The following is a 15,846-nucleotide window of genomic DNA, read 5'->3' as shown; positions in this document are numbered from 1 at the left end:
CCAAAATGATGAAAGTGGTTTAAACATTTATTTTATGTCCCTGGCCGTGTCGAGCCATTAGTTTATATTGTGCTCTGACGCATCGAAATAACAAGTCCTCGATAGTATAGTGGTCAGTATCCCCGCCTGTCACGCGGGAGACCGGGGTTCGATTCCCCGTCGGGGAGAAAAGCTTTTTTGTTTTTTGTTCCCTCTTTTTTCATCGTTTTTACGTTGTGAAATCTTATTATAAAAAATCCTTAACGTCACGCTGCAAATCCTAACGCTGCTCCTACTTGGATAAAGTGACGCACTAAAATCGATGCAAAACCACATCTTTGTATGGAAATTCTCTAAACGCTCATCCCATTGCATTGCATTGATCGCCATAGCAATCAGTTTGCTTGGGGAAAATGAAAGGATCGCTATAGCAACCACAGTTGACCTGGGGAAACGTGCTCGATTGGAGAAATGGAAAACTGGTTTTTCAAAATGTTTCTAAATTTTGTAAAATGAAAAGAATAATGACGCCGTTTCCGGGCATTATGCGTTCGATTGATCAGATATATAAAGGAAATACCGGATGAATCTTTCAACATGGTTCCAAAAAATGTGCATCAAATCCGTGTTCAACATGCACGGGCAAGCTCAATTGAATCACTTTGCTGTATCTTTTCTAATACTGGTAATGCACGAACAATTCTTCGAAAGGTTTAAACAAGTTCGAAATGTCACAAAAAAGTAGAAAAATACTTAAAAACAAGTACATATGACAGAAGTGGAATTTTTAATCGCGATCAATTGAACAGGCGTTCACAGTGGCCTAGAACTTCACACGAACGAACGAAAGAATGAAGGTATTGAGTAGACACTTTGAAGCAAATATATTTTTAAATTGATTTGGTTTGTTATGGGACAGTGGGACAACCATTAAGTACCTATGGTTTGGTAAGTACCATTTTGTTAACAACGGGATTCAGAAAATCATCATTCTCACGTGATTTTAAAGTTGAGCATATTTTTCCTTGAAAATACTGTACATACATTTTTTTTCAAACAAAATTAGACACGGTTTTTAAATATGCAATGGCCTGCAGATTATCTTTCTCATACCGGGATTTGGATTTTGCCTCTCTCAGTTTGATACAGGTTCAATCTTTTAACTGGACTGAGGCTTTACCACAACTTTAGTAGATTCTAATGCAAATTCCCCTTTCATCAACATGGGCCCGTGTAACCGGGCCGTTATACCTAGTTGTTAGAAAACAAATATACGAGTACAACAAGTTTGATAAGGATCTCAAACACAAGCAAAACAATAGGCGTAGTGAGCTGCCCGCTCAGGGCGTTAGAACCAACGTGAATCCTGCGGCCGTCGTCAAACTGTTTCTCAATATTAAATCCTCCCCCAAAACACAACACACCGTGCTATCTTGTTATAGTTAATTTAGTTTTCAAATCTAATTTTATTTACTGTACCACTTATACGCATAGTCAAATCGGTTGCTAATTGTTTATCATAATATGCGACAAGCTGTTCCTTACGAATCTAAATTCCTATCTGCTAATGAAGGGGAGGGGGTATAAGGAGTGCCGTCGATACGCTCGTGATGGCCACACCACCGTCCAGCGTCCACCACCAGCGCTACTTTTCGCACACATTATCCGTTATGCAGAGGGTACGCTCTGCTTATTTCTGCTTTACATTTATACAATGGTCTTTCCTCGAGCTGACCGATGGAAAAATACGCTGTAAGCCCATTCCCCGCCTGGCGACGCGACGGTGAAAGGGTATCTTACGTGTCTTCTGTAAAAGTGTTTGGTTTTCCGGTTCGCAATTTCTCTTGACGATTCCTTCCCCCTGGAACGACGACCCACACGGCGTATGTGTTTATGTGTGTTCGCACACGCACAGAGGTTCGTCCACAAACTCAGCTGGCGCAGCATTTGTTTTTAGTAATCAGTCTTACAAAAATGTAGTTTTATTTGTTTTCCGCGATTCTCGATGTTTTCTTCACTTTGCCCCCGAATGTTTTGTGCGGGTTTACTAAGTTCCGAGAATGATTTCCAGATCCGCTCCTCCTTCCCCCTCGACTCGGTCCCGGTTGGTGGCCACCGGAGGGGCCACCGAAAGCATCATCACGTCCTCGATGTCGTAGATGATGTCATCCACCTGGACGTCGAGGCTGCTTGCCGTGCTGTTGGCTTCCTGTAGCACCACCAGCTCATCTTCCTCCTCCAAGGTCCGCTCTTCCCCCAACCCGTTGTTGGTTTCGTTCCTCGCCGGTGGGTAGTACAGTGATCGGCTTGCATCGTCGTTGTCCGTGCTGCTGCTGCTGAGACATGTGGATAAATCACTGTCTTCCTCCTCCTGCCCGCCCACGTCATCGTCTTCGTTTTCGCTTTCCTCGACGACGAAACGGCAGGCTTCCGGGGCGTTGTACTATTCACGGAATATCCGGCGTACGTGCGGATTCATGCGGCGCACACGACCTCGGCTGCTTACGCTGGTCAATGCGGCTTCATCTTCGTGGCCCTCCTCGTCATCTTCATCATCATCGTCGTCGGGTTGCTGTTGTTGTTGCTGCTGCCGGAGATCACGCGTTCTCGAGGACCGCGCCGATGATGGACCCGCCACTTCCACACTACCACCACCGCTTTCCTCCACCAAGTAGTTGCTACTGTGTGTCCGCTGCAGACGACCATTCGACCGATGCGCTCGGAGACTGCTACCGCCCCCATCGTCGGTGTGGTTGACCTCAGTTTCGTCGGTGGTACCGTGCCGATGATGATGATGATGATTGCTGCCGCTGGCTGCCGACTGATGGCGAGAAGGATGATACGGAGGTTGATGATGATGATGTTGTTGCTGTTGCGGTTGCTGTGTGCTTGCATCAGCAGGGTGCTGATGGTGGTGCGAACCCACCACAACCCTTTGACTAAGGCTACTATTACTATTGGTACTACCGTGGTCGGTGGACGCGCCCACCGCGCGACGCGAACGTTGCCGCATATTCGCGAGCACGCGCGCAATATCGTCGTCCCCTTCCTCGTCGTCGTCGTCATCTTCCTCCGCCTGATTGTAGCGGCGTGAGGGCTGGTGGCGGGCGGCATTGTGGCGTAGCGGCGTTCGATGGTTGTTCGAGCCTCGCTCACGGCGCCGACGACTATCGACGTCTTCATCATCATCGTCGTCTTCGGATTCCTCGTTGTACCGGGGTCGCTTTAACTTGCGCGTTGACCTTCCACTCGACGTACCGGGAACCTGAAATGGTAAAGAAAAGATAAATTAGATATGCTGCCTTACACCATCCGTTCAAGGAGCTGTGATATCCGCGAAAGCATGGTACATGAATATTATAGTGTTTTAACAGTGATCTCGCTTGCTAGAAGAGCTTATTCCGATTCGAAAGCAAGCTCGGTAAAAAGCCATCCCAGCATACCATGCAATAATAGCCGGAATAATTTTGACAGTTAAATTAATTTTGTTTACTTCCATGAGCTGCCAGCAAAGTTGGGCATATTTGCACACTTTCTATGGTAAAATTAGCATTTTTGGTCACATTATCAGCACAAAAAGATTCGTTCAACACATTGTATCAATCATATATTGATAAACTTGGTATGATATTGTAGAGTGATTTTCTATGCGCTACATCAGGTTAGGGTACGTCGTTATTTGAAACCAGTTTGATAATTTATGTCCTTGGAACAAAATGATATGTTGGGCCAAATGCCCCTCCGTTGCCTTATATTTCATCTAATGAGTAAGCAATTGAGGTTCAGCGCATATCCTAGTAGAAGGTTCGGACCCACCATCGGACGTAATTTCGTCCATTACCATATCACAGTGAGCAACAGGTTCCCTCGTTGACACAATATTTCGCACCGAGAAGCACTTATTTGTAGCTAAAATCTGTCACATAATCCAAGTGTGTTTTTAAACAATGTGTAAACTATTAACCGAACCGATCTTGGCCGAAAGGATGAAACACAATTCCACCGTACCAACTCACCTCATAATCCTCGTCCGATGTGTAACGTTCTTTCCGCCGCGTCCGATGCGCCGTGTTGGCCAACGCGGACGATGCCGACGAACGTCTTGTGCCGAACGACGAAGACGATCCTGGTGGCGGCGCAGTGTCACCGGATTTTTTCGGAGTTCCTCTTACCGCCCCCGTCGCTGCCGCCGTTTGCGCGCGGCTTCCGGTGCGCGTTCTCGACGTGGAGGTGGTGGAGGAGCTGCCCGCCATCATGTGACCGAGCGGTGTGTCGTCATCGTCGGAATCACTGTCGGCATCCGCCATCGGCGCTTCTTCTTCCTCCTCCTCTTCCTCCTGCTGCTCAACATCTTCCCCCCGATCATCGTCGGCCTCATCTTCATCGTGGGACGAAGAGAGGCGCGCCTTCCGCTTGGTGCCACCGGTACGGGAGCGCAGTTGTCTTGCCGATGGACCTCCCACGGCAGCACGGGACGAAGTAGTTCGGGCGCGCAGTGGGAGATCATCGTCCTCGCTGCCATCATCTTCATCTTCGACGGCAGCAACACGACGCTCGTTGACGCGTCGACCGTGCTGCTGCTGTTCGTCGTTTAATTCGGGGACCGCTGCCAACGGCACACCTTGATCGAGCTCGTCCGCGTTACGTTGGTGGCGCGATAGCATCGTGCTGCGGTTTCGGGTCCTTCCAAGGGCAGCGGGGGCAACCGTGGAGGAGGAGGAGGATGTCGTCCCACCGGTACCTGGTACGACCAACACAGCGGCTGACGAGGTGGACGACGACGATGGACCCGGCTCACCGTAGTTATGGTCGACCGTGTGCGGAGGAGGCGTACTGCTTGAAGCGGCGGTCACCGCCGCTACGTTGATGTCGCCCCGAAGCATCCTTCGCCCACTGGACGAAGAACTTGCCACCGTCGTTGTGCTGGTCACGGTTTTACGTACCACCACCGTCGACGGACCACCGGCACCATTCGTCGATGTTGTTTCCACAACCGAACGTCGCGTTGAGGAGCGTGACGATAAGTAGCTACTGCTTGTCGAAGCCACCACCGGCGGTTGGGTGGCGGTCGATTCCTCATTGTCACTTTCACTGGCGTACCAATTGTTACGGGCCGCAGATGTGCTACTGCTGCTGGCTGCTGTCGTCGCGGTTGTACGATTCCGTGCCGCAACTGCTCGCTGAGCGCGTTGTGTTGAGCCACGTTTGCTAATGTTGCTCGTTTCCTCCGGACTCTGCTCGAGATCGGACACCAGCTTTCGGACGCGCATTCGACGCGGTGCAGGTGAAGCCGAAGAGTTATTATTGGCGGCGGACGATGAAGATGCGGCCGTTTGACGCGTACTAGGTCCACCGTTCGCGTCCGGCGCCGTTGCTCCTCGACCACTTTCATCATCCTCATCATCATCGTCGTCGTCGTCATCGTCGTCGTTGTTGTTTGGCTCCTCGAGACTGTCCTCACTCTTGCCCCACTCCGCCTGCGCCTTCTTCACACTGCCACGGGTCGAGCGAGGCGGTTCGTCCTCTTCAGCGTCCGTGTCGGAGACGATGCGAGCCGTTTTCGGGCGCTCCTTGTGGTAGCTGTGATCCGATTCGTACCGACCACGGTTGCGTTTCGCCGGTGGTCCACGATACTGCCTCCGCTCATCCTCATCCTCCTCTTCCCCATCCGTTCCATTCACATCGCGGTCAGCATCTCCCTCAGCGTCATCATCAGCGTCGTCGTCGTCTTCGTCGTTGCTCGTATCCATCCGATTCCGTACACTTCTTCGCGGTCGCTTACTCCCAGCCGCTGTCTTTGGCTTACTATCACCCACCACCGACGTACCACCACCGCCACCACCACCGTTGCGCAACGATCGTGAGCTTCCCGCGATCGCGGAACTGCTATGCTCGCCACCTTGTGTCGATGGCCCTGGGGCGATGCCGAACAGATCCTGCCGCACGGAACGTACCGATGGTGGCGCCGCTCGTCGCGAGCTACTACCACTGGCCGCCGCCGCCGCAGTCGCGGGCGAATCGCCGACCACTCCTGGGCGCCGCTTCCGCTTCGTCGTCGAGCTGACGGCGTGCGATTTTCGGCGGACCTTTTTCTTCTTCTTCTGCTTCGGCCGTGCCTTGCTGCTGCGGCGCTTGTATGGATCGTACATTTCCCCCGAATCGTAGTCCGCCCGGTGCGACACCGGCACCCCGGTGCTGTCGTCATCGTCGTCGTCATCATCGTCGTCGCTGTCGGAATCGTCGGTCGTTGAGTTGTCGTCGCTCGAACTACCGCTGCTCGCTGCTGACGCTTCCTCTTCCTCCTCGTCCTCTTCGTCCTCCTCATCCTGCGAGCGACGGCCGCGGCGTGTAAGCATCCGTGGCGTCCCACTGCCACCACCACCACCACCACCGTTTCCACCGGATCCGGCGGCGGCGGCTGCTGCTGCAGCACCGCGACTACTGCGGCTACTACTCGGACCCGGTATGGCCAGCGGGTCTATCACATTGTTGTTGTCTCGGTGGCTTGACGACGACGACGATACACCGTTCGATTGGCCACCGCGCCGGACCGGCGTCGACCCCATGCCACCGTTGCGGGTGCGCTTGGAGCTTCCCGCCGTCCGACTGTTGGCCGGCCGCCGTTCGTCCTCATCCTCGTCGTCGTCTTCATCATCGTCATCATCATCGTCGACCTGACGGCTTGTGTTCATTCCACTGCTGGAGCTACTGTTCAACGCGGCCGCCGCCCGTCGACTGCTGCTCGGACCGGGACCACCACCACCACCGTCACGCCGATGATCGTCACGCCGTCGTTTGGACGCAGACGAAGCCATTCCGTTGCTGCCGGCAGATGCGACCAGGCCATTGGTTCCACTTCGTCTGCTGCTTGCCTTTCCTCGCCTTCGGGCCAGCTTCCAGTTGTAGATGATAGGTTTAATGTGTGCCTCGAAAAGAGTGCTTAGCCGGAGGGTCATCGAGTATATCTAGAATCATGAACATTACGGTTTAAAGAAGGGGTAATTCTGTGCCCTAAACTCAAAACTCTTGTCGAGATTAGACCCTTTTCTTACCCTCGATCGCTTGTTTGTGTTGTAGCTGCGCGAGTTCTGGAAAATGAGCTTCATGTCCTTGCAGAAGTCGTACGGTGACTCGTAGTTGCCACCGAGCAGATCCTCCTTGATCGTACGCAGGTCCATCGGTGCGTCAATGATCTGCAGGTAGTCCGGATGCTCGATCGTATCGACCGGTTCCCGGAACGGTTCCGAATCGTCGCACTGCCAGATCATCTCCAGCAACTCTCGGCAGTCCACACGCCAATCGCCTTCCGGCACTAACCGACGAGATCTGTAGAAAAGAAAGAGAGAGAGTAAATTAAAAAGATCGTCGTTTTGTGGTATTAGTCGGTGTTATATTACCTTCGCGAACCGGCTGGTGGACGTCGGCCGCTGGAAGTACCGCTCCCGGATGGGCCAGCTCCAGCTCCAGCGGTTCCACTGGTCGATGGGCCTCCTGGTCGGTGCCGTTCGGTTTCCGAGTCCGACGAAAGGTAAGTGTCGACCAGCTGATGGTAAACTGCCGGTACGTCGATTTCATTGAGATCACTGGAAAAGGGAAGATGCAGTTGAGAACCGTTTGTTAAAAGACATCAACGTCTAATATTTCGTCCAATGTGTACCAACCTCAAAATACGCAAGCACAGGTCGGTAATGATGCGTGCATTCCGTACGATCGTACTGTGCGAGACGTTGAACTTTTCCGCATTCGTAGCGAGGTAACGTACGTCAAACTGTGCGGAGGTGATGCGCCGGTAGAAGTGGTTCTCGAACCGCGACTTGATGGTGTTCAGATCGATCGGATACTCCACGACGAAGGCGTACTCCGGGTAGATGTTCAGGTCGACCGGGGCCAGAAAGAGGTCGGCGATGGCGAGTCCCATCACCTGCTCCAGTCCGGCGATGATGCGCCGGCAGGAAGCGTCCCGATCGCCCCGCGGCCACTCCTCCGGTTTCGGCTGATAGAGCGTGGCCTGCAGCTCCTCGGGCAGCACCGGAAAGGCACCGCCCACCTCGTCCGGCTGGCGCGCTTCGTCGATCGGCTCGAGATCCCACGGACTCATCAGCTCGTACTCGCCGTTGTCCCAGCGCACGCGAAAGCACATGAACAGCGAGTCGGGGAAGTCGGCCGACAGCTGGTTGTGAGATTCGATCTGACCCGTCCACCACACGTCCTCGATCATGCACCGGAAGCGATCGCCCGGGCCCCAGTTGCGCCCGACCGACGTGTCGAACGTTTGCTTCAGCACCAGGAAGTCCAGCACGTCCGGCATGTCGTGGTACTTGATGGCAAACGAGCGCCCCGTCAGCTCGCCCTCCTCACTGATGATGGCCAGCTTGAGACAGCACAGGCGGGGCGGCCGGATCTCGTACTTGATGCCGATCACCTTGCACCGCTCGTGCGCTTCGATCTCCATCGTGGCCCACGGTTCGCACCGGTTGCCGAGATTGTACACGGACTTGGCCCGCACCGCCTCCAGGTAGCGCTGGTGGCCCTGCCGGAAGTATACCACCTCGTCGCCCATCTGCGGGTAGTACGGGGCCTTCCGGGGGATGACCTCCGAGAGCCACTCGGGTGGTCGGAACTGCTCCGGTATTTCGCCATCGCGCGTCAGCGGAATCTTGCGTACCTTCGTCGACCGGCGTCTACTACTGCTGGCTGCTCCGGTGCCATTCAGACCGCTAGTTCCCGGCTGGGCCGCATTACTCGGACCGGGTTGGTCCGGATCGGGTGGAGAGTATGCGCGCCGCTGCACGTGCTTTCGCTTCGATCGCTTCGGTGGCTCCAGGTTTCGTCCCGGCTCGTGCGAAACCCAGTCCGAGTAGTCCGAGCTTTGCGTGTCGCTCGAGCTGCTTCCGGACAGGTCGAGCTTCTCCTCGATGGCAGTGGAATAGTCGCTGTTGCTCGACTCGGACGATGACGAATCGTCGTCGTTGTGGTCGTCCTCGGCGGGATCGTCTTCCGCATCATGCGCTGGTTCGTGCTCCCGTACAGCCCGAGTGCGGTACGCTGGAGGCGGCCGACCTGCTGCATTCGCTGCTGCAACTTCACCGCCACCGGCACCACCGCCGCCGCCTCCACCACCACCTCCACCACCACCGCCACCGTTGGCACGTCTTACAGTTCTACTACCGCCTCCCGCACGTGCCCCACCACCGGCCCTTCTGTTTGCACCGCTCAGCGATTGTCTTCCACCAATTCCTCCGTTGTTGGCAGTGTTGATCATGACCGGTCGGCGACACATTTCCCGCCGGTACACTTCCTGCTCCTGCAGCCCGGCGGCATACACGCGCTGCTTCAGATTCACCATACTTGAGTGACTCATCGGACGAACGTACTGGCGCCGGTGGAACTTGAAACCTTCCTCGGTACGGTGCCAGTTACCTGCCGCCGAACCAAACCGTTGCTGCTGCTGCACGCCCGGTGCGTTACGAGGGCCTCCTCCTCCAGCAGCAGCAGCAGCAGCAGGACCAGCGACGGCCCCTGCCTGGGCAGCATTATTAGGCCGAGCGGGCGCACCGTTCCATTGAGGACGATCGTGATCGTTGTTCGAATCTGGTTGCTGTTCGTCGCCAGGGTCTGCTGGTCCCCCCTGGCGTCTATTTGCCAGCGCCTCGATCATTCGGTCAATGTTCGAGTAAGCTCCATCCGCGCCCCGGACACGCTGTGGTTGTGCCTGCTGCTGAACCGGTTGTGGTGGCTGCGGCTGTTGCTGCTGTTGCGGTTCTCCTTCGTTGCCAACGCTTATATTCGGAATCAACTGATCCGTAGGACAATTTTCACGACCCGGCACTAACCGTTGCAACGCCGGCGGGTACGGATTGCCGTCGATATCGACTAGGAACGGTGGTGGCATCAGATGGGGCATCGTTTGCGTCTGCTCGTCCATCACGTGGAGGGCCGAGTCGCGGATCAGTGGACGATAGTCGGTGTGGAAAAACAGCTCCTGCGGTAGCTGCTTCAGCTTCTCGTGCCCCGAACCGTACCCGAACATGAGGATGTGTCCGTGCGAATCGGTGGCAGCGATCATCGTACCATCCGGCGACCATTTCGCGTCATAAATGCCTCCATCGCCATGGTCGTCGATGCGGTTGACAAAGCTGGCAATCGAAACGCCCTGCACGATGTCCCAAATGAACAGGTGACCGTCGTGCCCTGCCGACAGCAGTACGCCCGAGTCCTTCTGGTTCGACTCCAGCACGTAGATTTCGTTCGTGTGACCGCGCAGCACGCGGTGCAGCTTGCCCGTGTGTGCGTTCCACACCTTGATCGTGTGATCGTTCACGGCCGTGATGACCCAGTTGTCCGTGTTGTCCCACGAGACCATCGTCACCTTGAGCTTGATGTTATCGTCCGGGTTGGGCGGTGGGCAGGTCGGTAGCCGGTCACCCATGGCCAGCCGGATCGATTTCCACTGCTGCGACTCAAAGTGCCACACCAGTGCCGTCCCGTCCTTGCTACCCGAGATGAACCGCAGCCCGGCGTGGGCCCACTGGATCGAGTCGACCGTGTCAGCGTGCGATTCCGTCTCGAGGATACGCTTCGGCCCGTCCTCCGACATCAGGTACACGCGCACGTGATGATCGGCCGACCCGGCCGCCAGAAAGATGCCACCGGGTGAGAACGATCCACAAATCATCTGTGCCTGGCCCGGCCGCAGCTTCTCGTGGTACGAGGTTGGCTTCGAGCAGAATGTCGTCTTGCCGGCGCGCGTACTGTACTCCCAAAACGCCACCGACCCGTCCGTGCTCGTCGTAACCAGGTAGCGCAGGTCGGTTTTGGGCGATGGGCAAAAGTTCACCGACGTTATCATGCCGGTGTGCCCGGACAACACCGCAATCGGGCCACCGTATTGCAGATCCCACACGCGCAGTATGCGATCGAGTGAGCCGGCCGCCAGCATCGTGTTGTCGAGATTGATAGCGATGTCGGTGATTTCGGCCGATGCGCCGCGGAACGTGGCCAGCAGCCGCCCATCGATGGCGGACCACAGCTTGACGAGGAAATCATCCGCCCCGGTGATGATGTACTTTCCGGTGCGATCGAACAGCACGCAGTAGACGGCGGACAGGTGGCCAAGCGTGCGGCGTTGCAGCGTTTGCTTGGTGTAGAAATTCGTGGGCACCGCTTGGCGACGCGTCAGCGGACCCGCACTCTCCCGCCCATACAGCACCTTCACCAGGTTGTGGGTGTTATTCCGGTTGAGCACATCGCTGAGGGGACGATCGTGAAGGCGCGTATAGTAGTCGACCAGCTGGCGTGGGCAGGAAACGCTTTCCTTCGTACGCAGCAGACTCTGCCGGCCTGCACCGAGCGCCGAGAGCACACCGGAGACGGCAGGCGGTAACTCTTTGTCCAGCAGTGGTCCGATGCGCGTACATACTTCCAGCAAGTGTTGCGGTCCAATGTGAGGATATTTTCGCTCCTAAAATAAAGCAAAAAAAAGCGGTTATTTAAACATACTATTTTGAAGTAAAGTTACGTTCGATTATGTTTTACTGTTTTCTAAAACAGTATTGAAAATTTTCAATATATAAAGACAGAATATTAAATTTAAATCCCAATATTAAGCTCAAGTTAAACAAGTCGTTAATACAAAAACAAACAAATTTGAGTGGTTCCAAAACTGGCTTAAACATTATATCATCTAGAGGACATATATCTTCAACGGTTTGTAAATTTCATAAATCATTTCCAGAACTCATTTCTTGAGAATAATAAAACAAATTATACTTAAGACTTGAAGTAAAAATTAAAATATCATCAAATTTATAAGTTTTCTAACATCCCCATTCTAGTTCGTCAAGCGATATACCCACACCAGCTAGTCGAGCAGTTTTACTAACACATCGACGGTCACTCAATTTGAAATCTCGTACGACACACAAAATATGCTGTACGTCGTATAAGTGCTCGAGAAATCGCAACGTCCGTGAAGCGTACGGCTATGTGTGTGTTAGTGCCTATCGCTGCGTGCGCCGTAAATCGACGGAATGATGAAATTTGTTCGCTCGAGGAATACGGGGTTGAAAAACAGTGCACCACAGCAAAATGTGGTTGGAAAAATCATCGAATTTTCACATTTCCAACCCAACATCGGTTCACAGCGAAGGCTCGGGTGGAACGGCAACATCCGGGCAATACTTTTTGCGTCGGGTAAATGTTGGCCCCGATCATGTTTCATTCATTATTTTTTCGATCTTCCTACGGTGTCTTGTTGTAAACAAATCCACTGCTTCTGAACATCGTGAGCTTCTTCACGTCGTCGAAGGGTGGACCGAAGTAGCACGCATTTGTTTTGATGCAATATCTCGGGGACCAAGCTCACCTGCTGTCCGATACCCTCTTTAGCCGTATCTCATGGCAAGGTTTAACTTGTGTACATGACGACGACTAGCACCTTCTGCCCGGGGGACCTGGATTGATCAGCATAACGTCGGTAGAAATAGTAAAACATTTTCAAAAACCTCCCCGGAGCCGTCAGACGACACATAAAAAAAACCCACGACGGTCGACCATGTTTGTGTGGGTAACAGGTCACTCACACAGGCGCGTATGCAATACTTGTTTCGTAAAAATAACCTTTTCCGCAACCATACACGGTCGTTAGCAGGGAAGTGCAGCATAGAGCGGGGAAAAGAAATTCATTGTGAGAATGTTGTTAAAAATGACAACAATTATTTTAAAAGAGTTTTCAAACCCTAATATTCATTAAACTGCTTTATATTCCATCTTCTTCGATGGCGTCAAGACTATACTGATAGTTTGCTGATTCTTACCGTACCTTTCGGATTGCATTGAATGCGAGTAATGCAATCAATTCACGCAATTTATGTAAATAAACAGTGTTTCACTGTTCAAAATACTTCCAACATCATCTTCTTCGACGAGGAGATGAAATGACAAATGCGAAGTAGCTCTAGGTGTGCTTGTGTGCGTGCTAGCGCTTATTCCCCGTACGCTTCGACATCGCTGCGATGCGAGATACGCGACGGTCGCAGCTGTCGGTGGACCAAAGGGGAAGGGTGGAGAGGTACGTACTTCCGTCGGACGGATCAAATGTCCGCACCGTGTCTGCTGTGGACATTGGAGCCCCCCTCTGGCAAACCGAGTTGTGAAAAGTGAGGCGGAATGGCCGCGCATAGCACAAAGAAATCCAACATGGCGGACAGTCGGCTGGGAACAATGACGGTCCTAGAACAGAGGGTGGTGGTGGAATCCGTCCGGGGCCAACCCGGTTCCGGATGTTCCGATTTACCGGGTGTGCTGATCTTGAACCGTAACATGTGGCTACTTGATTGTGTCCTTTACAAAAAAAAAACTCGAGGAGTTGAAAAACGGACCTTTCTTTTCTTCCTTGTTTCACTGTCCAGATTTCGGAATATTCAACGAACATCCGGAATCCGGCAATCCGGATTGCCCGGAAGTGCCGAACCATCTCGGGTGGCAGCGACCTTCTTTACCGAGGGCGAAAAGTGCTCGACAGCGAGCGCACCAACACCACCACTCTCCGCGCTAACGATACACTGTCGTATCGCGCACTCGCGTCTGATAGTGTGCGTAAGTGGCCACACCGTGTGCCAGGGGAAACGGGGATATGACGGGGGGTCTGCGACGTGTCGATGACTCACAACAATTAATTTGCCAATTTTTCTAAGTTTCAACTTACCAACTCCTCCAGCGACTGCCGATGCTCCTGTCCAGTCCAATCGAGTCGGCGTGGTAATATCTGTATGGCGTTGCGACGGGGTTGTTGGCGGGGTAGGTGTCCATCCAGCAGGAGGTGCGGCGAGGGAGTCGATGGATCAGAATCAAAACAAAAACGAATGTAAACAACAGAGATGCCAATCAACCAACAGGATGGGAAGGGAGAGGAAGAAAGATACGGAAGCGGTCGAATGAATCACGGCAGCTGATAGATAGGGAGGTAAGGAAGGTTGTGGGAAAGGATGACCCTAGGGGGAGGGGAAGGTGTAGGAGCGGGTAGGGGTATTGTCCATATGCAACAGGGTATTGCATAATAGGAATCCTCAAAACCATAATCACATCCATATACACACACACACAACTCGTCTACCCTGGCTCAACCCTGAGCAGAGAGGAAAGAGGGGGCTCGTCTCTAAACTAGGACAAGGTCAAGGTCGATATGACGACGGGATTCCCGCGCGTTTCAAAAATGTCGTCTTCGTCTGACGTGTCCATCTACCTACAAACTAGGGCTGCTACTCGTCGCCGGGAGTTCCCCGCTAGAAGACGATGCCCGGGTGCACTGTCGAGGCATTGACCTGACGCTAGCCGGTAAACATAGCCGCCGCCGGGCGACCGGGGAGGGGAAAGGAAGGGAACGGCGGCAATCGAGAGACTACACGTGCTCGATGATTACTACGTCAGAGTAAAAAGAAACAAAATCTGTACTGCCATACATTAGCTCTAAGAAGGAGCGATCTTGAACGGGGACCTCGAAAGGTGTCGATCGAGCCTTAGGAACTAAAAATGGAAATTTTGTTGTAAGTAAAAACATTTGAATGGTTAAAAATTTGAACAATTTCCATGAATCGAAATGTTTTGGATCGTTAATCGAATCGTACCGTGTTCCACAGAAGCATACCAAAACTCGCACACACTCTCGCAAGCACACAGTGTAGGGTATCTTTGTTCGTAGCAGGCGTCGCTGCTTTGGTCAGAGGGGGACGGAGGACAAGCGAGGAGGGATATCGAGAAAATGACAACAAAACGGCGTCTCGAAAAACTTACGTCTAGCTGCTCCAACTCTTGCACCAAAACCTGTCGGGTGGGAAAGAAAAAAACAGACCAAAACACAACCGAAACGTCAAAACGAACGAATTGTGTTGATTAGTTCGAGTATGGTTACGGAAAAACATTGACTACGGCGCGCACTTACCTTAGCCGTTTCCCGCAGTGGTCCATTGGCCAGGAATTTGGAGATGAGGAAGTAAAGTTCTGCGAACGAGAGGTGGTAGTTAAAAATCATGTAAGTTATAAAATTATTCCCCCGCATGCAGAAACGAAATGTGTTTTGAACGGGATTTTTCCTTCCGAGCTATGTTTTTTCCTTTCTTTCTTTAGCTCCGTTTTGCTACCCGCACACATGCGCGCGCGAGCTGGATCGACCTCGGTACGAAAGCTGCTCGAGTCACGGCTGCAAGCGTGTCCGAGGCGAGGCTATTTGGTTCGCCTTTTTCTTGCCCTTCGGTATGGTCAGCTTACCTGGTACTAGGCTGTTTTCTTGCATTAAGCTTCGGTTTTCCATTTTCGCACACTTTTATTCACCACAGTCAGTCAAAGCTAGTAGAAAAGTGCATTTTTCGGGAACCAACTGCGGAACACATCCGCCATTACTTAACTTCTGAACTCGAAGAACGGATCTCGTTGTTCGCGAACGGTAATATACACTCACACATTCTTGCCCGAGTCGAGCACGCATACACACAAACGCGCACACACACACGCACACTTCTTCAACTCATCGATTCCTTCGCGTATGAGGAAAGAAGGTATATGCAAGTTTCCAAACGTTTATTCACGTTGTTTTCCGGCACGTAACCAACAGAAAACCACTATTGCTACGTTCAACGATGTACGGTAGATGCCACAAAAGCAAATTGTAGTACAATATGTAGAATTTTGTAGAAGAAAAACACTTTTTACGCGGAGCACTGCCTAGTTCGCGTCTGACTCGACGAGCTTGTTCGAGCAACTGGCTAGGCAACCCGATTTTTGCTGAGTTACGGGTGCGCGTAACTCACGTCACTCAATTTACAGGTTAACATTTTTTTGACGAAATGGAATACAAATTAATCAACATAATTA

The 15,846-nt window shown here is 52.7% G+C and overlaps 2 protein-coding genes and 1 non-coding gene across 3 annotated transcripts; 1 reads left to right on the top strand and 2 right to left on the bottom strand.

The window, feature by feature from the left end:
* Positions 1-95: 95 nt before the first annotated feature.
* Trnad-guc (transfer RNA aspartic acid (anticodon GUC)) lies at positions 96-167 on the top strand. The gene has a single exon. It is a non-coding gene; the product is annotated as a tRNA-Asp (tRNA).
* A 1,258-nt stretch (positions 168-1,425) lies between these two features.
* Positions 1,426-2,737, bottom strand: LOC131258441 (bromodomain and WD repeat-containing DDB_G0285837-like; the record flags this gene model as incomplete). The annotated part of the gene is made up of 1 exon (XM_058259765.1): positions 1,426-2,737. A coding segment is annotated over one exon (315 nt), but the record flags the coding sequence as incomplete, so codon positions are not given.
* LOC131261189 (bromodomain and WD repeat-containing protein 3) lies at positions 2,664-15,657 on the bottom strand. The gene is made up of 12 exons (XM_058263142.1): positions 15,244-15,657; positions 14,918-14,976; positions 14,770-14,799; positions 13,685-13,744; positions 9,109-11,440; positions 7,641-9,051; positions 7,377-7,562; positions 7,032-7,305; positions 4,324-6,944; positions 3,996-4,269; positions 2,947-3,244; positions 2,664-2,800 (listed from the first exon to the last, which is right to left on the bottom strand). The coding sequence occupies exons 1-12, from the start codon at positions 15,284-15,286 to the stop codon at positions 2,739-2,741; spliced, it is 7,650 nt and encodes a 2,549-aa protein (XP_058119125.1). The 5' UTR covers positions 15,287-15,657; the 3' UTR covers positions 2,664-2,738.
* Positions 15,658-15,846: the final 189 nt, after the last annotated feature.

The sequence above is a fragment of the Anopheles coustani genome, chromosome 3, assembly GCF_943734705.1.
Source record: "Anopheles coustani chromosome 3, idAnoCousDA_361_x.2, whole genome shotgun sequence".
Classification (NCBI taxonomy): domain Eukaryota; kingdom Metazoa; phylum Arthropoda; class Insecta; order Diptera; family Culicidae; genus Anopheles; species Anopheles coustani.
This window is presented reverse-complemented; position numbering and strand designations above follow the sequence as displayed.